A 23,276-nucleotide genomic window follows, 5' to 3' on the forward strand; every position below is an offset into this window, starting at 1 on the left:
AAAATCCCATTAATTGACTTTAAGGTTTTGACAATAAATATTAACGGTTTGAGATCTGAGCGGAAGCGAAAGTGGTTTAATGAATTTTTGGTGCGTCTAGATGTGGATGTGGTATTTATCCAAGAACACAATTACAGAATTGGATATGAGTTAGAATTAGATGGTTACGATGTGTATATGGAATATGCGACGAGGTTAAAAGGAGGCGTCGCCATTCTGGTAAAGGAAAATAGCCCGTTTGTAGTACGCCATAGTGAAAGGGGGGAGGGGAGAGTGATTAGGGTGGATGGTTTATGGGGTAGAGTACATATAAGTTTTGTAGGTGTATATGGGCCGGCCGAGGGAGATGTACGACTTAAAACTCATTTTGTACAAGATGTATTAGTATATCATCTACGTAGTTTACCAAATGTAGCGATAATAGGGGGAGACTGGAATTGTGTAATACGACGAAAAGATGTGGAGCCTCGAGGAGCGGGTTGTTGCTTGGGGTTCCTGGGAGATTTATTGACGAGTGTGGGTTTAATGGATGTGTGTGGGGGGGGTGGCAATGTGGAGCATACTTTCATTAGACGAGATTATGCGGCGAGATTAGATAGAATGTACGTGTCTAGTGCGGTTACAGTGCGGAGAGTGAGTGTGATAAATGTGGTTTTTTCGGATCATAGAGGAGTTGTAATGGATGTAGATATTGAGGGTGTGCCTAGAAGGGGTCCGTCATTTTGGAAATTAAATGTAAAGTTATTGAAGAGAGAGGAAAGTCGTTTGTCTTTTGGGCATATGTGGGAACGCCTTGTGGTTGAAGCACCTGGAGATGTGGCTTTGGTTAATTGGTGGGAAATGATAGCCAAAAAGCGAATTAAGGAATTTTATATTAGTCAGGGAGTGAGATATAATCAGTTACAGTATGGTTTCCAACGATATTTAGAGGGGCAGTTGCGCGACTGCTATGTACAAGCGAATGCTAATTATCCTGTTACAGAAATTGAACGAATTAAGGAGCAACTACGAAATTTACAAAACGAAAGGTTTGACGGGGAAAGGCTTAAGGGTGGAATCGAAGAGGTTTTGTGGGGAGATCGGCCGTCGGCGTGTGTGTTGAGGAATCAACACAGACGTCGCAAAGCAATGGAGTTAATGGGGTTGAATGTCCAGGTAGGTATGCAGGGGTATAGAGTGAATCAGGTGTTGACGACGACGGAGGGTATGAGTGGGTATATTGATGCTTGGGTTAAATTGAAAACGCAAAGTGTTGGAATAAGTGAAATTGCATTGCAGTCAATCGGTAGGTTTGTGCGTTGTGAGCTGGAGGAGCATGATCGTTTGATGTTGGGAGGGCCGATAACGGAGTGTGAGACTTGGGAGGCTTTATCTGGGGCGCAATTGGGTAAGGCGCCAGGAATAGATGGGTTGCCCAGCGACTTTTATCTTCAAAATTGGAACGTTTTAAAGGGGTTTTTGGTACGTTTATTCAATATCATGAAGCGGGATGGGGTTTTAGGGGAACAACAAAGGTTGGCTGTGGTCGTCCTAGTTCCTAAAGGCGAGCCATTAACGGTTAAAGATTATCGTGCAAACTCGTTATTATGTGGGGACTATAAAATTTTTGGAAGGATCTTGGCCAACAGAATAAAAAAAGTCCTGGGCAAAGTGATTGACAAGGGACAATATGGGGTGCCGGGCAGGTCTATGTATGAAGGTCACGGTATGATTAGAAGTTTTATTGAAGAAAGAGTAAGATTGGGAGGGGGGGGGTATTGGCTATAGATTGGGAGGCGGCATATGATAGTGTGGAACGGGAGACGTTATGGAAGATAATGAGATGGCAGGGGTTTGGGGCGGAAATTATATCATGGGCCAAATTAATGTATCAAGAGGCATCTTTGCGTGTGCAGGTGAATGGGAGGTTGGGAGATCGGATTCAGATGGGAAGGGGTTTGCGTCAAGGTTGTCCCCTTTCACAAATTTTTTTGCTTGTTTTCAAGATCCCTTTTATAGAGGGATAAGGGTTTTATTGGAAGCAAATGGGATGGGTAATGTAAGGGGTGGGGGAGCGGGCATTGTTGGATATGTCGACGACACGACGATTTTGGTGAGAGAAAACATGGATTTGATTCGGGTAGAAAAGTTAGTGAAAGTTTTTGAAAAGGCTACTGGCATGACGATCAACATGGGGAAAACAAAGTATATGAATCTTGGAAAAGGGTCGCGTGAGGAAGGAATGGTAGCTGAAAGGTGGGAAAGGGTGGACCAAATAAAGATATGTGGGATCGTTTATGTAAATGATATCAAGTCAGCACAACAAATAAATTCCGTGCGTATCGTTGATAGTGTTCTGAAGCGTCTTAGTGGGTTAAGAGCTGCTAATTTAAGTTTGCAACAAAGGGTGATAACAACGAATGTGTTATTATATAGTAAACTATGGCATGTTACGGTAATATTTCCGATACTTCGTTGTGAGTTAAAAAGGTTACAAAAAAGTGTTTTTAGATTCATTTGGGGAACAGGGAGCGAATGGTTAAGTAGAGCGGTTGTCACACTCCCGGTTGGCCGTGGAGGGCTGGGTCTTATAGATGTCGAAAAGAGGATAATAAGTATGTATTTAAAACATAGTTATAAGCGGGAGGGGGGGGCGAAAGAAGACGGTCTTCATAGGATACATCAGGATATGCGACGGTGGTGGGGGGGTCGGGAGTTCATGATAGGTGAGGCAATGTTACGGGTCTTCATAAACGTGAGGGATCACTCACAAATTAAATTGAGAAATCTTGATAGGGCAGATGGTAAGGCTGTGGTAGCGGCGGTAGAAGGAGTTTATCCGATGTATGATTGGCATAATATTTGGGGGCGTTTAAATAAATTGCGTTTAAAACCTAAAGTCAGAGAAGTTATGTATAGATTTTTACATGGAATCTTGCCGTCAGGGATGGTTTTATTCTATAAGAAAATACGAGAGGATGGGGAATGCAAGGGTTGTGGAGGACTGGCGACTATTTATCATACGGTATATTTTTGCGATTGTATTGAACTTATAAGGGTTTGGATGGGTAAGGTTTTAAGGTTAGTGGGGGGAGGGGGTTTGCAGGTTTTGAGGGTTTTAAGTTTAGATATAACTGGGGTGAATAAAAGGGTTGAGAATGCGATTGGGTATATGATTACGGATTATATATACATGATGTGGGCTATGAGGGAGGCGGACGTGCGTGCAAGAATTAATGCATTGGCAGCAACTTTTTATAGGACACAGTGTAGAAATAAAGGGGTGTATGGAGGGAGATGGGAGAGAGATTTTAGTGAGGGTTATCGAAATTTCACATTAAGGGATTTATGGGATTTGCAAAATGGGTAAGGGGATACGACGGGCTATTTTCCTAGACTTGGGTGTGAGCATGGAGAGCTGTTTATATGGATGTATAATTGAGTTTTGATATCTAGAGGCAGTAGGGTTATTACCCCGAGGTTTTCAAGAACTACACAATTATCATTGAGGAAGGTGTAGCACTACGATTGCATATTTTATCATGTATAAATCATTTCAAGGACTTTATGATGAAAATTTTCTATGAGACTCAAATATGTGCATAGGAGTCTTTACTGTTTTTGATTCAATTGTAAGTGGTAAAAAGTGTTTCCTAGCGTATAGCAATTGATTTTTATTTTGTTATATTTTATGCTGTGTTACAGTGTGCTTTTCAGTAATATTATATTACATGTAACTAGTTTGCATTATTTTTCTTTGTTTTGCTGAGATGTAAAATATCATATCGTAGTTTTGTTTTGTTATATTGGATGTTTTTTATAGTGACTTTTAGTATTATACCGTTTCCTTCTTTGAATAGTAAATACCTATGTATGTTAAGATCTCGTGATAATCGCCAATATTAATGTTTTGAGTATCGTGGTGCTCTGTTAAGCACCTAAGATCTTAGAATTAGTCTTGCATACGTGTGTTGACAGGCAGAAACCTCACCTAGTATGTGCCTGATGTAGTCTCATGTAGTGTAATGTGTGTGCTTGTGTGTGTCATTGTGCGTGTTTGTTTGTTTTTATCTCTGTTTTATTGTACAATCTTCATAATTTCCAGTGTTTGATGTTTGGTAATATGTAACCTTGTTAGAGATGTTCTTTAACAAATAAAGCAATACCACTGTAATGTATAGTGTTGTGTGAGTGTATTATCACTGTAATATACGGTGTGTTGTGTGTGAGTGTAATAATACCAATGTAACATAACGGTGTGGTGTGTGTGAGTGTGTATTACCACTGTACTGTATGGTGTCGTTATTAGGTCTCGGGTTAAGTGCGATTCTAGTGCAGTAATCTTTTGTCGTGTATCTTTTTAATATATTTCTGTCATTTGTATCGCACTGTTTTAAATAAAATATAAAAAAAAAAAAAATAGTAACATATAGGATGGAGAATGTCAGTGGATGTTGACTGTTGGAGCAGCACAGCGCCCACCGCATAACCACTCGCATCTATATGTAAAAAGAAGGGAAGATTGAAATTAGGACTCTTCAACACAGGAGCAGAGGATAGTAAGCGCTTCAACCTTTTGAACGAGTCTGAACAATCTCTAGTCCAGGTGAACTGAACTTTACTACTAGTAAGCTCAGTGAGAGGAGCTGCAATCTGAGAAAAGTTTGGACAGAACCTGCGATAATATCCTGCCATACCCAGGAATCTCTGTACTCCCTTCCTATCCTGTGGCACTGGAAATTCAGAAATTGCACGAACCTTAGCCTCTATAGGAGCAACCTCACCTTGGCCGATACAAAAGCCTAGATAGGTAATCTTGGCTTGACCAAAACTACATTTAGCTAAGTTAACAGTGAAGTTGTAGAGCGCCAGTCTCTCAAACAATGCTCTGAGATGCGTCAAGTGCTGTTCCCACTTTTACTGCACTCAATAAGTCCGTGAGATAACAGAAAATCAACCTCTTCTCTCAATGCTTTATGCTTTGTTGGACTCATCCTATATGGTGATTGCTTAATGGGTGATGCTCCCTGTACATCAACGTCATGTACACCTAGAGTACAACGTTTAGGAACATCACTGAACAATTCAGGGAAATGCAAAATCATGTTTTTAATATCACCAGCTTTATCAATTCCAAGGTTACTAAGAAAATCGTCTAGTGACTGTAGAGTCACTGAATTTTCTAAACGCACCTCTATACCTCTAGAGATGTCAGGTAGACTGACGTTTTCTTCCTCTGTCCTAGGAAGAATAGAAGTAGTAGGTAGAGGACTAGCGTAGTATGCCTTAAGCTGGTTAACATGGTACACATGATTAGATTTCTTTTTCCCAGGCGTACGTACCAAATAATTTACGTCGCTAAGCTTTTTCACTACTTCCAGGGGACTATCATACCTGGCTTGTAGAGCATGACCTGGTACTAATTTCCGAGCCATCACCTTATCTCCTGCTTTAAAAGAACGAGAGACAGCACGCTTGTCATAATGTTGCTTCATTCTAGCTTGGGCTGAAACTAGGTTTTTCGAAGCTAGCTCTCTAGCGGCTGTCAAATGTTGTTGCATTAATGAAGGTGAAGTACTCAATGATGGATTTGATTTTCCTGTCCACACGTCTTTCAACACTGCGAGAGGACCACGCACTTGGTGTCCGAATATTAATTCAAATGGACTAAATCCGAGACTTTCTTGCTCACTTTCTCTCATAGCGAACAGAAGAAAAGGTATACCCTCATCCCAGTCTCTAGAAAAATGTTCACAATAAGCTCTCATCATGGACTTCAGTGTCTGATGAAATCTCTCTAGAGCACCTTGTGACTGTGGATGATAACTGGTTGAAAGTACAGACTTTATTCCTAGGTGGGATAATGCTTCTCGAAAGATCTTAGAAGTGAAATTAGATCCCTGATCTGACTGTATCTCTCGTGGCAATCCAACCTGGGAGAAAAATTTCATTAGCGCTCTCACAATAGCACGAGCATTAATTTTTCTCATAGGAATAGCTTCGGGATAGCGTGTTGCAGCGTCCATAATAGTAAATAAGTATTGGTTTCCTAGTTTGGTTCTAGGCAAAGGACCAACACAATCAATAATAAGACGTGAGAATGGTTCACCATGCACATGATAGGAATGAGAGGTGCAGGTGGAGGTGTGTGCGCTGGCTTGCCTGTCACTTGACACACGTGGCAACGTCGCACATGATCAGCTACTGTTTCCTTCATCTTTGGCCAAGTAAAATGTTTTGCCAGTTTACCGAGTATCTTCTTGACACCCAAATGTCCTCCTATGGGACTATTGTGAGCAAAATCAGTGGCTTGTTCACGAAATGTAACTGGTAACACTACGAGATGCTTGACTGTGGTGGAAACACTATCAGCTGACAACTTGCATGTATTTTTCTCCATCAGTACACCGTTACTATAATAGTAACAATTATCGAGATCCTTTGCTTCACTCTCAGTAACTGCTATATCTCTCAGTCTTTCCAGTGACTGATCAACAAACTGATCCTTGATTAAATCATCATGAGTTAGAAATTTAACGTCAGTTGTGTCCTGACTAGGTTGATGACTGGGGGGAGTCAGTGTTAATGATCCTGGGCGCAGAGCGTCACTAAACAACATATTCAAGCCCAAATCATTGTCATCCACTAACTCAACAGGAGACAAGGATGGTTGTTGAATCTTTGACATAGCTCTAGTAATTGCGCTGAGAGGAAATAAAATAGGTTTCTCTCTACAAGGTTCAATGGCATAATTATCATCAGTGTTATTATCAGTCACAAGTGGTTCTTTACATATACCAGCATGAAGGATATCGTTCCCTATCAACAAGTCCACTGACCTGATGGGAAATACACCACTGGATATACCCACTGAAATATAACCAGTATAATAGCTTGTTTGAATATAAACTTTGTGAAGAGGTACTTTTATAACAGCCCCACCATAGGCTTCTAACAATACATCTATCTTGCAATAGGTATCATCAGTTATGGGCAGTACATCTTCTCTCAATAATGTGAGATAACTGCCAGTGTCTCTGAAAGTAACTATCTCAGGTAGATGTGATTCATCAAATCCTACTTTACCACTCGAAAAGTAAGGACTCATGGCTGAACGAATCTTTTCGTCAGATACACTTTCTGACACTAGTCATCTGTTCTGAGTAACATTATCTAAAACAGTAGGATCAGAGGTATTACTAGGATTTTGGTGCCTTTGTTGCTCGGAAGAGGATACGACTTGTGTGGGGGCGCCAGCCGCACGACTTTTTCTGGTATCTCTTTCTAACTTATAGCAATACTCTCTAGCATGTCCTTTTCTGTTACAAAAGGTACATTTAACTTTCTTCTCGATATCAGATTTCTGTCTAGCCATAGAGACAGATTCAGGATTATGAGTTTTCCTGGTAAAGGTACGAGAAGTTACAGTAGCAGGTACATCAGGCCGGCAATGAGCAGCTGATTTAGGTTGCCAACTTCTAGGACAATTTTTAGTTACCTTGTTTCTTTGTGTTTTAGTACGTACAAGTTTGTGAGAAATCTCGTAATTGTCTGCTAATGCTGCAGTTTCCAGAATATCCGAGGTAGTATGATCGATCAGATATTCTTGTATGTCAGCAGGCATACAGTTGTTAAACTCTTCGTGTAGTAACAACTGAACAAGGCTGTTGTAGTTGTTACACTTGGCAGCTCTAGACCATCTCTCAAAAGCAACTTTTTTCTCACGAGCAAATTCTACACAAGTTTGATCTTGTCGTCGTTGTAACGTACGAAATGCTCTTTGATAACTTACAGGTAACAAGTTATATGTCTCTAGAATAGTTTGTTTGACAGCGTCATAACTAATGTACTTGGCAAATGGTAAAGCAGCAGTACAAGTTTGAGCTCTTCCTGTCAACGCTGTGTGCAACAAGGTTGCCCAGTGCTTACGTGGCCAGTTCATAGCACGTGCCTGGTTCTCAAACACATCAAAATAGGTGTCTAAGTCACTTTCAAAAAACTTAGGAACCATAGTGGCAGCTTTCTGCACATTAAATGTGCCCTATGATCTATCAGTCTGTTGTCTTCCCAGACGAACATTTTCTCTTTGGAAATCTTCTTCGTTCAATTTCCTCTGAGCCTCTATTTGTGCAGTCTGCAACATAATGAGGCGTTCAAACCTCTCAAACTGTTCCTGAGAGATAGGACCAGTGGGTAATGGAGGAGTAGGAAAATTAACGTGGTCTGGACGGTCCTTAGGTCGGACACTTCGTCCAGCCGTCTCTAGAGAGTCTAGATATGGTCTAGGATAAGTAGATACAGGTGTAGCATACACTGTACTAGTATGTGGCTGCGTCAAGCTAACAGTTAGGAGGGAAGGCGTGAGCGAGAACTGAGCTACACTACGCTCAGACACTAGGCTCACTTCTTCCTTAGTTTCTCTTTCTTCTACGTCATCAGATAGAGTTATACTTCCTAATTGTGACACTAGACTTTCTGAATCTGAATCATAATCAGACATTTCTGTATGAGCAGGAAACAATATATCTTTAATTAATGCTCTGACAGTTTCCGCGGTGTAATTCCTGTTATGCGTCACACCGAAGTATTTGGCTACTCGCCAACACGTCTGAAGTTTTAATGTACTTAACTCAGACAAAGTCAGAGTATCAATTAACTGTTTCACTTTGGCATACATCAAAAAAATAATTGTACTACGAGAAAGTGATTATGGGAAACTATAATCCTAATAGGAATTTTAGTGTTGGCTGTCTTAGAGCTAGAGCTCATAAACAGTATTTCCATCTCCTTGGATCAAGAGACTCAGTCAGGTACATACATCCACCTGGTATGTTGTACAAGACTAAACTCAAAGTCTTCAGATTAGGAAAGTACTTAAAGTGTTTGACCATCAAGTTACTAGTATGTCAAACTGGACAATTTCTCCAACACCTTGGATCAAGAGCATCCCGGACAGGCCCCCATTTGTTACAAAAAACGCGATTCTAAAAGCTTAGAGATCTCCAGTGAATACTAGAAAGGACTGCCCTTCTAGCATCCAGCCTGTTACTGGGTTTTCGTAACAATTAGTCAGTATCCTTGTCCAATTATCCATTAGAATTCAGTATGATTCAATAGTGCTTCAGGAATACAACTGGTAGGCTACTAACTAGAGAAATTAAAATTTAATAAATTTATTAAGTCTAGAGGTATATTATCAAATTAAATTAAATTAAATTAATCACAGTAATCAAAATAATATCACTTCTCTCGAGTTCAATATTATTGTGCTGAAAGCACATATCACATTTATAATTCTTAAGTACCGTCTGGTACATTAACATTTAATAAGATATTACAAATATGTACAAGTAAGTTTGTGTATGTGTGTAAGTGCTCTAAGTAGTTCACTATGTCTCACGACTCGACTAGACTTAAACAAGTGACTGACAAAGTCCTCAAATAAACTAACTTCTTGACCAACTGGCAACCAGAACAGTCTGCTTGAACAATAAAAACAATGCTAAGCCCAATAGCAATATAACAAGCAACTGCGACACAGAATCAGGAACAAGGAGATAATATAACGACACTAAGTAGGGACCATCTGCAGATCCTCCACAAAAGTCACAAAACTCCCATAATACTGAATCTAAGTTCAGCATAAGAAAATCCCCGACTGTGATAATACACAGATACCAGTACAAGTTAAGTGAGAAGTTACAGCTCAGGACCTGAGATGTTTCGAGTGTTTATGTGACACACAACCTCAGTACAACGTCGAAAATCACTAAGTCTATACAATGTTCTGTGAACAGAGTTCTACAGAACTAACAAGAATAATGAGACAGACAATCTGTCCAACCACCAAGAGAGTCTAGATCAGACTGAATACTTCACGTGAGGTGAGGACACCCCCCCTCGACCACGTGATAGCTCCCTGGGTTGCTGTCGCTGCCCAACAAGGAGCCGGCAGGGAAACAAGCAAAGAGCGATAATTACAGTAGTTAGACAATCAAGACTTGAACTGAGCACATAATATGTTACATCCTACCTAACAACATAACTACGTCAAATAACAATATAAAGCAATACATTTACGATTTAGCTATTATCGCAAATATAAGCAATATAAAATTAAATGAAAAGGTAATAATTATATATATACATAATAATCATTGCAACCCATTCAGGGGTTGCAACAACATGTTACTGGGAAGTGGAAAGGAAACACACGACACGTGTTACTGGGAAGTGGAGAGGAAACACACGACACGTGTTACTTGGAAGTGGAGAGGAAACCTGCACTCTCAGTTATAACACTGACAGGTGATGCAACACACATGTTATCTTGTACATGAGACGAGTTAACTCACGCGTGGTAGAGTGTGAGGTCAGGTCGCCAGATAGCATCAGAATCGAAGGCCAGGTGATTTAAACTCCGGTGCTCTTCCCGATGCTCCTCCCGCGCCCACCGCAGCCGCTCATCTTTCCATTCCTGCAAGGAACGATGAACATCAAACATACGCCTCAGTATTTCCCTCGCAAACAAAAGGCTACCCCCATCCCCTCCTCGTTACCCTACAGACGTGTCTGTCGACCGCCAAGTATTTATATCTACCGCCACCGCTGGCAGTAGATATAAATGCTTACATAGACAAAATGATCGGTGTCAGTGTGGTTTAATGGAGAGGAAAGTTAGCATCTGTTGTCTGGATCCAGGGATCATCGTCCCCGTAGCATCCTCTGTGTGGCATGCAAAGAGTACATTATACTTCATTCGGCGTATGTGCACACTCCCATATAAGCCACCTCCCAACCAGCGAACTGGGTGCTAATGGTTTAACGATCTTACGGGGCCCCATCGTTAAATCAGTACCTTGGTTCCTTAACCAATCATAAGGTGGGTCTGACAATTGCTGAGGTGATGTGGTCTCATGGTCAGCTCTTGCCAGATTCATACAGCCTCTGGTTGTTCATTGTTCTTTCTCTCTCTGGGTTTGGTCTTTGCCTTTGATTACCTTGGTACACTTATATTTCAAACTCTTGTACATAGTGTCCATACCTATATTCACCATCTTACTTCAAGAGTGCAAAATGTTTAGCAAGGTTAAATCTCACGCTTGTATGACAGGAAAGTAATACTTCCCTTGATGGTTGTTTTCTGCCAACCCACTGCAAGGGTGCAATACTTCAACTGGCTTCAGTTTTACGCGTACAGTGCAAGAGGATAGTACTACTGACTTATTGGTTGCAAGCAAGTAGGTACGTGGGTGTTCGTCGACTGGTGTGGGTCGCATCCTGGGAGAGAAGACTTAAGGACCACCGTGGAAATGAGCCACAGTCCCTCGATTACGCAGTGACTTTCTTGGGTTATCCTGGCTGGCTAACCCTCAAGGGGTTAAAAATCCGAACAAAATCTTAACACTACAATATAAAAACACTCGGATAGGCTTACTGGACTATATTAGGCAGGTCAAGATCACACATATCCACATCCTCTCACGTACCTGTATAGCCTAGTTTTTAAAAATATTTCAGGTTCTCTCTTCAATGACTACTTGGAAGTTTCTTCCGCTCCTCTACAACTATTGCTCAACCAGTGCATTTCTACAGCTCTTGTAATTATAAATTTCTCCAGCTTGAACCCATTGATGCGAGTTCTATCTTCACTGGATATTTTTAGTACGTTCATATCCTCGTTATTCAAGATTTATATACATTTCACTAATTTCCCCACTAATTATACTCCTCTCCAGAGATTGCAAATTCAGCGCTTTCATCCTGTCTTGTTTACAAGATAGATTTATGATACAGGAAATCAACTTCATTCTCCTCTGAGTGTTTTCCAGAGCATTTATGTTCACTCTGTAATATGGAGACCAGAACTGAGCAGCATAATCTAAATGAGGTCTTACCAAGGATACATAAGGTTACAGTACCGTACATTACAATACAATTTTTATTTATTTGCAATGGTTATAATATGTAATTTACATTTTATAAAGTGTTATTAAGTGCAAAGAAAACCACTAACATACCTGAGCATTTCTGGCAGAATGCCTCAGGCATGTTAATAGAGGCTACTGTTATTTATACTTTTTAATATAAAGCCAGTATTATAAATTAGCCCCAGTGATTTTTAAAGAAGAAATATAAATAAACTCTCACTGAATAATATTACTATAAATTAAAACTTTCAAAAACACATATGGTAACTCACAGTGGCAAACCAGGTGTGAAGCTCCACCGTGTTGGTCTCCTCGTGCTGTGAGAAAATAAAATTAAAACATAACTACAGTAGACCTACTGGTTAAGAAATAATAGCGGAGCCATGTGGCCCAAGCTGACAAGTGGCGAAATAACACACTGTTGCGGAGATGTTTCGCCTATGTTTATGCGAAACGTCTCTGCAATTGTGTCTTTTTACACAGTATGTGAATTATGGCATTTTATTGAGAAGGCGTTTCACTCAAGTGCCAGTCCAACCTATGTTTAATGCTTGCCAAAGTTGTGGCTTCAGTGACGCTATTTGAGAGTTTGTGCTCCTAAACCTAAATAATTAAATCAGTTTGTTTTCAGCCCGTGACTCTGATATCTCGTAGCTCCAGTGGTGATAACTTTGACTTACAAGCGAAAGATGAAGAATCAGACACATGTGAAACATCTGAGTATCTTTATTTGTGAACGTTTCGCCATCCAGTGGCTTTATCAATACAAGAACATAATGTGAAGACTGTTGAACTATATACAAAGGATGAGGTAAGCAGTTCCTCAGCCTAGGCATTGTTCCTGTTTACTGCTAGGTGAAGAGAGGCAGCAAGTGTTAGGAGTCATGCCCTGACGTCTCACCTGGCTCTTCAACTCCAAGGCTGAGGAACTGATTACCTCATCTTTTGTATATAGTTGTACATTCTTCGCATTATGTCCTTGTATTGATAAAGCCACTGGATGGCGAAACGTTCACAAATAAAGATACTCAGATGTTTTCACATGTGTCTGATTCTTCATCTTCTCGGCAATGTACATCACTCATGTTGTACAACAAGCACAAGAACTCTGGTACCAGCCAGGTGAGACGTCAGGGCATGACTCCTAACACTTGCTGCCTCTCTTCACCTAGCAGTAAATAGGAACAATGCCTAGGCGTTAATAAGTTGTTGTAGGTCGCATTGTGAGGGAACACCTAAGGACTCCTAAAGAAATGTGTCACAAGGCTTGGCATTCTTGGGTTATGCAGGTTGTTTGGCACTCTTGGGTTATCCTGGATGCCTGGCTTTCTTGGGTTCTCCTGACTCTTTTGGGTTATCTTGGCTTGGCAAGTTGTTCGTAGCTCAGCTGTTAGCGTCCTCTGCTCATATACTAAGGGACCGGGGTTCGCTTCCCGGCACGGGTGATACGTTGGGCGTGTTTCCTTACACCTGCTGTGCCTTTTTACCTAGCAGTAAGTAGGTACCTGAGTGTTAGTCACCTTACATCTGTTGTGCCTGTTCACCTAGCTGTAAGTAGATACCTGGGTATTAGTCACCTTACACCTGCTGTCACTGTTCACCTAGCAGTAAATAGATAACAAAAAAAGGCACAATACCGTGACTGGAGCGAAACACAAATAACCCGCACATAGAAGAGAGGAGCTAACGACGACGTCAAGTCGGACCGAAACGTCGTCGTAAGCTCCTCTCTTCTGTGTGCGGGTTATTTGTGTTCAGCAGTAAGTAGGTACCTGGGTGTTAGTCGACTGGTATGGGTCGCATCCGGGGGGACAAGATTAAAGAACCACATTGAAATAAGACAGACAACCCCCGATGACACACTGGCTTATTGGGTTATCCTGGATTACTAACCCTCCAGGTTAAAAATTCCAACAAAATCTGGGTTGTCCAAACACTTAAGCTCTCCCGCAATATTTATCGTTTTCTTTTTTAATGTTGAGCACGTTTTCTTTAGTTCTTGTTTATTATCTAACTAATAAAAACTGCGACTTCAACCTGTAATAATAATAATAATAATAATAATAATAATAATAATAATAATAATAATAATAATAATAATAATAATAATAATAATAATATCTTTATTTACTACAAGTACATGTACAAGGTATACAGACATAGCTGACATCAGTGGCATGCTATATAGAAAGTCCCTGGTTAAGCTGAGCATTTCGGACAACTTAGGTAAATTTTTGCCAAACTGATCGTCAGGGTTCCCTGATGTTTTTTCTCCGTGATGACTGTCTTGGTGACATCGTTCACCGTCGGGTTCTGTTTCATAGAACGTGTACGTGTTTGAGCAAAATTAAGTTGTGATTTAAATTCAGGACTCCGAATTTAGTTAGAAATGAAGGTTCTTAAACGTGATATTATAGTATCTTGATTTTACACTAGCGTATATATGTTGATTATACACTAACTATCGATGGTTAGTGTATAATCACGATATATACACTTAGATGTATATTTGTCTTAGCGTACAGGCAGAGAGTTTCCTTTAATCCCTCTTTTAAAAATTAAATAATTCTTGACTGGTAGTTTAGGGTGTCTTATATTATTATTATTATTATAATCAAGGGGGAAGCTCTAAACCCGTAGGATTATACAGCGCCTGGGGGGGATGTGGAAGGCATTCAGGCTTAATTCGGGGAACTGGAGCACAGATCCAATTCCCTAAATCAAGAGCCCCTCACCAACATCAAGGAACCTTCCCTGAGGGGAGGGTGTCCCATAGCTCGATCGCTGGCGTACTCAGCTCACACACTGAGTGAGATCCGGAGTTCGAGTCTCCTCCGATACGGCTGCAAAACATTAGGGACGTGTTTCCATAAGACACCTGCTGTCCCTGTCCTTGTTCACCCATCAGTTTAAAATGGGTACCTGGGTGTTAGTCGACTGGTGTGGGTCGCATCCTGGGACAAAACTGACCTAATTTGCCCGAAATGTTCAGCATAACAAGCGGCTTTCTAAATAGTAGTATGTCATTGACGTCATCTAGGACTGTATACCTTGTACATGTACTTGTAGTAAATAAAGATATTATTATTATTATTATATATTATAAAGAGAGAGAGAGAGAGAGAGAGAGAATACAAGTAGTGAAGTGACTTTTTTTTTTCTCTCTAGGGTACTTCACGCAAGAATTGACTACCTCCAACCTGTCTCTTCACTGCTAGGTAACAAGACCAGCAGATATTAGGAGTCTTTTCCATGCGTTTCGTATCACCCAAGATTCGACCCGAGTCTTTCAGGTTGTGAGCCAAAGGCTCACAACCTGAGCAATCTCAGTGTACACAAATGTGTAACTCCTGTGAGTCGGAGTTCATGGTGGCCACAGTGTTGTTTTAACTCTTGTTGAAATGGTGACTTTTTGCAGTTTAAATCGTTGTCTGTTAACTCTTGAATGAACACCGGGCGATATGGGTGCTATATAATAGGGTTAGCATTCATGTTGTGGAACATGGTATCCGAAGCTCCACTGAGCATTCACAGGTCGACCTTTGTGCTGACCTTGTAACCGATTGGTCGACCAGTTCACATTGTCAACCTTAGGTTGATGTCCTCACTGTTTCTTGTTGTCTGTTACACAGAGTTTCTGTCTTTTTGAGGCTTCTTGATGGCATCGTTGCTGGGATGGGAGTATTGGCACAACTCTTGCAGTATCTTGAACCCGTGGATGTTTGTAGGTCCACACACTGACAGTACATTGTTCGCTGGTGTAACTGCTAATATCACTCATTGGTAAGCTTGGTTAATGGACTTGAACGTCTGTTGACTACACGAGGGTCATTAAGGCTGAATGAAGCATATTCGCCACCCGTGAATACTGCTTTAATTCCTAAAACAGGAATTAAACTCCCAGCTTATATACTACTTTGAAAGTCATATACCTCTCGGTGTATGTCCCACCGGGACAAACCAATTGTGGAGGAAAGAACAAAGCTCGTTTCCTAGTGGTGAAGGCACCACATTCAGGAGATTTCCTTTTAGCTGTTCCTAATTCATCCTTGGGCACTCGAATCGACCCTCAGGCCATCCAGATTGGTGTTGCTCTTCGTCTAGTCGCCCCCATACTCATCGAACTTAAGTGCATTAGCGGCAGGGCGTCAGCTGATCAATTTGGACTAAGTGGTTTCGTCTGTCATACATCAGAAGGGAAGTATGTCAAATACGAGGAGGCCAGTGACATCAAGACAAATCTCACCACAGCCCGTTGCCCGGCTGAGCTGGAACCTCAGACACTGATGTCTGACGGAAGCCAAAAGCGTCCAAATGGGTTCACTATAATATTCTGGAAAGATGGTAATCAGATTGCATGGGAAAACACCTATGCCTCTACGTTGGCTGACACCTACTTAGGATTCTCTGAAGAGAATCCCAGTGGCGCTGCCAGTTTCAGGGAGACCCATAAGATCAACACATACAGAGGTCTACCACCATGCTATAACTTCGTCCCAGTAGGGTCAGAGACCCCTCGGAACATGGGGCAAGTGTGTTGTAATATTCTTCAAAGAGTTTGGTGAAACAATCACGGAAACCAAGGACCCCAGGGCAGCCAGCCTCTTTTTTCAGAGACTCAGTGTTGCAATCCAGAGGGGAAATGCCTGCAGCATTCTGGGCACGCTGCATACTGCCGGGGAGCTGGATGAAGTATTGGAGGAGTAGGCTCTGAGATGTCATTTATGCTGTTCTCTTTCACATTTTATCTGTGTTAATGTATTTTGTTTTCAGAAAAGTTCACACACACACACACACACACACACACATTTTTGGAACATCGGGTGGTTCACAAAGAGAAGGAAACGGCCTCTCAAAGTAATTTTCAAGGCAGAATCAACTCAAACCATGATCCTGCAGGAGAAAGCACGGCTGAGAGGCAAACAGGAATTCAAGAGTGTGTACCTTGATCGAGACCGAACACGGGAGGAAAGGATGATACTGAAAGAGAGAGTGCAAAAACGAAAGGAGGAATGGGAGGAAATGACAAAGAAGAGCAGAATAACCCAGGCACAGGTGGAAGGGCAAGCACACCCCCAGAAACACCTGCAGAAGGACTCCAACCACGACACCCCCAAGGCAACTGAACAATCTAAACCACCAATCATACACCGATCCCTCTGTTCCCATCCTCCGCACCACGAACCCTACCCCTACAGCAACCCCCTATGGGAGCTCTTCCTCCACCTCCACTGCAACCCCCCACAGGCCCCCACCAGGGCTCCTGCTCTCCCAACCCCAGTATTCCCCCAGGACCACAGTTACAGTATTAAAACAGAAGTTGAAAGTTTGGTACACAAATGCGGATGGATTAACGAATAAATATGAGAAGTGGCACGAAAGAATCAATGAGAAGTCCCCAGACATCATAGCAGTTACAGAAACAAAACTCACTGAGACAATAACAGATGCAATCTTCCCACCAGGATATCAGATCATGAGGAAAGATAGAAGGGGCACAGGGGGAGGAGGGGTTGCTCTGCTCGTAAAAAACCGATGGAAATTCGAGAAAATGGAAGGCATAGGCGAGACAGGAGAAAGGACTACATAGTAGGTACACTTCAGTCTGGGGAGCACAAGGTGGTCCTTGCAGTGATATATAATCCACCACAGAACTGCAGGAGGTCAAGAGAGGAATATGAAGAGAGCAACAGAGCAATGGTGGACACACTTGCTGAGGTGGCAAGAAGAGCTCACTCGAGCAGAGCAAAGTTGCTGCTTATGGGTGATTTCAACCACAGGGAGATTGACTGGGAAAACCTGGAGCCACATGGGGGTCCCAAAACATGGAGAGCCAAGATGTTGGATGTGGTCATGGAAAACCTCATACACCAACATGTTAAGGACACTACCAGAGTGAGAGGGAAGGACGAACCAGCAAGATTGGACCTTTTGTTCACCCTGGGCAGTTCAGACATTGAGGACATCACATATGAGAGTCCCCTAGGAGCTAGTGACCACGTGGTTCTATGCTTTGAATACGTAGTAGAGTTGCAAGTGGAGAGAGTAACAGGAGTTGAATGGGAAAAGCCAGACTATAAAAGAGGGGACTACACAGGTTTGAGGAACTTCCTGTAGGAGGTTCCGTGGGACAGAGAACTGGCAGGAAAGCCAGTAAATGAAATGATGGAATATGTAACAACAAAATGCAAGGAGGCAGTGGAAAGGTTTATTCCCAAGGGCACAGAAACAATGGGAAGACCAGAACGAGTCCCTGGTTTACCCGACGGTGTAAGGAGGCAAAAACAAAGTGCAACAGAGAATGGAAAAAGTACAGAAGGCAGAGAACACATGAAAATAGGGAGATTAGTCGCAGAGCCAGGAACGATTATGCACAGGTAAGGAGGGAGGCCCAGCAACAGTATGAAAACAATATAGCAATGAAAGTCAAGACTGACCCGAAACTGTTGTATAGCCACATCAGGAGGAAGACAACAGTCAAAGACCAGGTGATCAGACTGAGGACAGAAGGTGGAGAACTCACAAGAAATGATCAGGAGGTATGTGAGGAGCTAAACAGGAGATTTAAGGAAGTTTTTACAGCAGAGACAGGAAGGGCTGTGGGAAGACAGCACAGACGGGAACATCAAGAGGGAATATACCAACAAGTGTTGGATGACATACGAACAACCGAGGAGGAGGTGCAGAAGCTGCTAAGTGACCTTGATACCTCAAAGGCGACGGAACCGGACATCTCCCCGTGGGTCCTTAGAGAAGGAGCAGAGATGCTGTGCGTGCCCCTAACCACAATCTTCAACACATCCCTTGAAACTGGGCAACTACCTGAGATATGGAAGACGGCAAATGTAGTCCCCATATTTAAGAAAGGAGACAGAAACGAGGCACTAAACTACAGACCTGTGTCTCTGACATGTATAGTATGCAAAGTCATGGAGAAGATTATCAGGAGGAGAGTGGTGTAATACCTGGAATGGAACAAGATTATAAATGAAAACCAGCATGGATTCATGGAAGGCAAATCCTGTGTCACAAACCTTCTGGAGTTTTATGACAAGGTAACAGAAGTAAGACACGAGAGAGAGGGGTGGGTTGATTCCATTTTCATGAACTGCAGGAAGGCCTTTGACACAGTTCCTCACAAGAGATTAGTGCAGAAGCTGGAGGATCAGGCGCATATAACAGAGAGGGCACTGCAATGAATCAGGGAATACCTGACAGGGAGGCAACAACGAGTCATGGTACGTGAAGAGGTATCACAGTGGGCGCCTGTGACGAGCGGGGTCCCACAGGGGTCAGTTCTAGGACCAGTGCTATTTTTGATATATACAAACGACATGATGGAAGGAATAGTCTGAAGTGTCCATATTCGCAGATGATGTGAAGCTGATGAGAAGAATTAAATCGGATGAGGATGAGGCAGGACTGCAAAGAGACCTGGACAGGCTGGAGACGTGGTCCAGAAATTGGCTTCTCGAATTCAACCCTGCCAAATGCAAAGTCATGAAGATTGGGGAGGGGCAAAGAAGACCGCAGACAGAGTATAGGCTAGGTGGACAAAGACTACAGACCTCACTCAGGGAGAAAGACCTTGGGGTGACCATAACACCGAGCACATCACCGGAGGCACACATCAACCAAATAACCGCAGCAGCATACGGGCGCCTGGCAAACCTAAGAATAGCGTTCCGATACCTTAATAAGGAATCGTTCAAGACACTGTACACTGTGTATGTTAGGCCCATACTGGAGTATGCAGCACCAGTCTGGAACCCACACCTGGTCAAGCACGTCAAGAAATTAGAGAAAGCACAAAGGTTTGCAACAAGGCTAGTTCCACAGCTCAGGGGAATGTCTTACGAGGAAAGGTTGAGAGAAATCGGACTGACGACACTGGAGGACAGAAGGGTCTGGGGAGACATGATAACGACATACAAGATACTGCGGGCTGCGGGGAATAGACAAGGTGGACAGAGATAGGATGTTCCAGAGAGGGGACACAGGGACAAGGGATCACAACTGGAAGCTGAAGACTCAGACGAGTCACAGGGACGTTATGAAGTATTTCTTCAGTCATAGAGTTGTCAGGAAGTGGAATAACCTAGCAAGTGAAGTAGTGGAGGCAGGAACCATACATAGTTTTAAGAAGAGGTATGACAGCTCAGGAAGCAGAGAGGGAGAGGACCTAGTAGCGATCAGTGAAGAGGCGGGGCCAGGAGCTGAGTCTCGACCCCTGTAACCACAATTAGGTGAGTACACACACACACACACACACACACACACACACACACATATATATATATATATATATATATATATATATATATATATATATATATATATATATATATATGTGTGTGTGTGTGTGTGTGTGTGTGTGTGTGTGTGTGTGTGTGTGTGTACTCACCTAGTTGTACTCACCTAGTTGAGGTTGCGGGGGTCGAGTCCGAGCTCCTGGCCCCGCCTCTTCACTGATCGCTACTAGGTCACTCTCCCTGAGCCGTGAGCTTTATCATACCTCTGCTTAAAGCTATGTATGGATCCTGCCTCCACTACATCGCTTCCCAAACTATTCCACTTACTGACTACTCTGTGGCTGAAGAAATACTTCCTAACATCCCTGTGATTCATCTGTGTCTTCAGCTTCCAACTGTGTCCCCTTGTTACTGTGTCCAATCTGTGTGTGTGTGTGTGTGTGTGTATGGTAGTAGGTGGTAGGAGATGAAAATATTGAGGGAGCTCCGGAAAGAATTCTGAGTTTTCCCTGAAGTACGTTCATTTTCTTTACGTTGGGTACGTTCATCTAACCTAACAGAAGTATACAAATTTGCACATTTCTGCAGAGGTGCCAAGACATGGCGGTCACCTTGTATATGTTCGAGTTAATTAACTGTCCTTCCCGCTTCCACCATAGACAAGTATTGTCTGTAACTAACCTTTGGTTGAAGTCTGGCTCCTGTGTAGCCGTGTTCTCACTTCACCTGTCTTGTTAAACAAAGATACTGAACTTTACTTGTCTTATTTAAAGTTATGGAAGGTCAGGTAGAAGACATTAAAACACGTATAACTTCGAAGACTCCCTATAAAGTTCAGGAACTGAAGAAGCTTCTCAAGTTTCCTTCTTGTGTCGTAGACATGTGTACTCACTGACTTAGTTTAGAAAGACACATAAGCAAACACTATAACGTAATTTATTAGAAAACGTTTCGGTCCTGGGATCTTGAAGTGATCAAGGTCCCAGGACCGAAACATTTTCTAATAAATATGTTATAGTGTTGCTTACGTGTCTTTGTAAACCAACTTGTCGGTATTTATTACCAAGGTTTATACCACTCACTGACTTAAATACTTGCAGAGGACGTACCTACAGCAGGAACATGAACATAATGAAGTAATAAATAAGGAATAAGAAGAGAACACCACGAATATTGGCGTGGCGTTCCTCTGCACACTGCCTCATCAGAAGGCGTTCCTCTGCACACTGCCTCATCAGAAGGCGTTCCTCTGCACACTGCCTCATCAGAAGGCGTTCCTCTGCACACTGCCTCCCTCATCAGAAGGCGTTCCTCTGCACACTGCGTCATCAGAAGGCGTTCCTCTGCACACTGCCTCATCAGAAGGCGTTCCTCTGCACACTGCCTCATCAGAAGGCGTTCCTCTGCACACTGCCTCATCAGAAGGCGTTCCTCTGCACACTGCCTCATCAGAAGGCGTTCCTCTGCACACTGCCTCCCTCATCAGAAGGCGTTCCTCTGCACACTGCGTCATCAGAAGGCGTTCCTCTGCACACTGCCTCATCAGAAGGCGTTCCTCTGCACACTGCCTCATCAGAAGGCGTTCCTCTGCACACTGCCTCATCAGAAGGCGTTCCTCTGCACACTGCCTCATCAGAAGGCGTTCCTCTGCACACTGCCTCCCTCATCAGAAGGCGTTCCTCTGCACACTGCGTCATCAGAAGGCGTTCCTCTGCACACTGCCTCATCAGAAGGCGTTCCTCTGCACACTGCCTCATCAGAAGGCGTTCCTCTGCACACTGCCTCATCAGAAGGCGTTCCTCTGCACACTGCCTCATCAGAAGGCGTTCCTCTGCACACTGCCTCCCTCATCAGAAGGCGTTCCTCTGCACACTGCGTCATCAGAAGGCGTTCCTCTGCACACTGCCTCATCAGAAGGCGTTCCTCTGCACACTGCCTCATCAGAAGGCGTTCCTCTGCACACTGCCTCATCAGAAGGCGTTCCTCTGCACACTGCCTCATCAGAAGGCGTTCCTCTGCACACTGCCTCATCAGAAGGCGTTCCTCTGCACACTGCCTCATCAGAAGGCGTTCCTCTGCACACTGCCTCATCAGAAGGCGTTCCTCTGCACACTGCCGCATCAGAAGGCGTTCCTCTGCACGCTGCCTCATCAGAAGGCGTTCCTCTGCACACTGCCTCATCAGAAGGCGTTCCTCTGCACACTGCCTCATCAGAAGGCGTTCCTCTGCATACTGCCTCATCAGAAGGCGTTCCTCTGCACACTGCCTCATCAGAAGGCGTTCCTCTGCACACTGCCTCATCAGAAGGCGTTCCTCTGCACACTGCCTCATCAGAAGGCGTTCCTCTGTACACTGCCTCATCAGAAGGCGTTCCTCTGCACACTGCCTCATCAGAAGGCGTTCCTCTGCACACTGCCGCATCAGAAGGCGTTCCTCTGCACACTGCCTCATCAGAAGGCGTTCCTCTGCACACTGCCGCATCAGAAGGCGTTCCTCTGCACACTGCCGCATCAGAAGGCGTTCCTCTGCACACTGCCTCATCAGAAGGCGTTCCTCTGCACACTGCCTCATCAGAAGGCGTTCCTCTGCACACTGCCTCATCAGAAGGCGTTCCTCTGCACACTGCCTCATCAGAAGGCGTTCCTCTGCACACTGCCTCATCAGAAGGCGTTCCTCTGCACACTGCCTCATCAGAAGGCGTTCCTCTGCACACTGCCTCAGAAGGCGTTCCTCTGCACACTGCCTCATCAGAAGGCGTTCCTCTGCACACTGCCGCATCAGAAGGCGTTCCTCTGCACACTGCCTCATCAGAAGGCGTTCCTCTGCACACTGCCTCATCAGAAGGCGTTCCTCTGCACACTGCCGCATCAGAAGGCGTTCCTCTGCACACTGCCTCATCAGAAGGCGTTCCTCTGCACACTGCCGCATCAGAAGGCGTTCCTCTGCACACTGCCTCATCAGAAGGCGTTCCTCTGCACACTGCCTCATCAGAAGGCGTTCCTCTGCACACTGCCGCATCAGAAGGCGTTCCTCTGCACACTGCCTCATCAGAAGGCCTCATCAGAAGGCGTTCCTCTGCACACTGCCTCATCAGAAGGCGTTCCTCTGCACACTG

At 43.4% G+C, this 23,276-nt stretch overlaps 1 protein-coding gene across 3 annotated transcripts in view; it reads right to left on the reverse strand.

Moving 5' to 3' along the window:
* Window positions 1-23,276, reverse strand: part of LOC128698804 (neuronal acetylcholine receptor subunit alpha-5-like) — a 169,959-nt gene that overhangs the window by 59,928 nt on the left and 86,755 nt on the right. For all 3 annotated transcript variants that reach the window (XM_070097732.1, XM_070097730.1, XM_070097731.1), the window contains exons 4-5: window positions 12,182-12,226; window positions 10,335-10,456 (exon numbers count right to left, since the gene is read on the reverse strand). In XM_070097732.1, the coding sequence (XP_069953833.1) occupies window positions 10,335-10,456; window positions 12,182-12,226 (167 nt within the window). The remainder of the gene's footprint in view (window positions 1-10,334; window positions 10,457-12,181; window positions 12,227-23,276) is intronic.

This window comes from Cherax quadricarinatus, chromosome 59 (genome assembly GCF_038502225.1).
Source record: "Cherax quadricarinatus isolate ZL_2023a chromosome 59, ASM3850222v1, whole genome shotgun sequence".
NCBI classification, from domain to species: Eukaryota; Metazoa; Arthropoda; class Malacostraca; order Decapoda; family Parastacidae; genus Cherax; species Cherax quadricarinatus.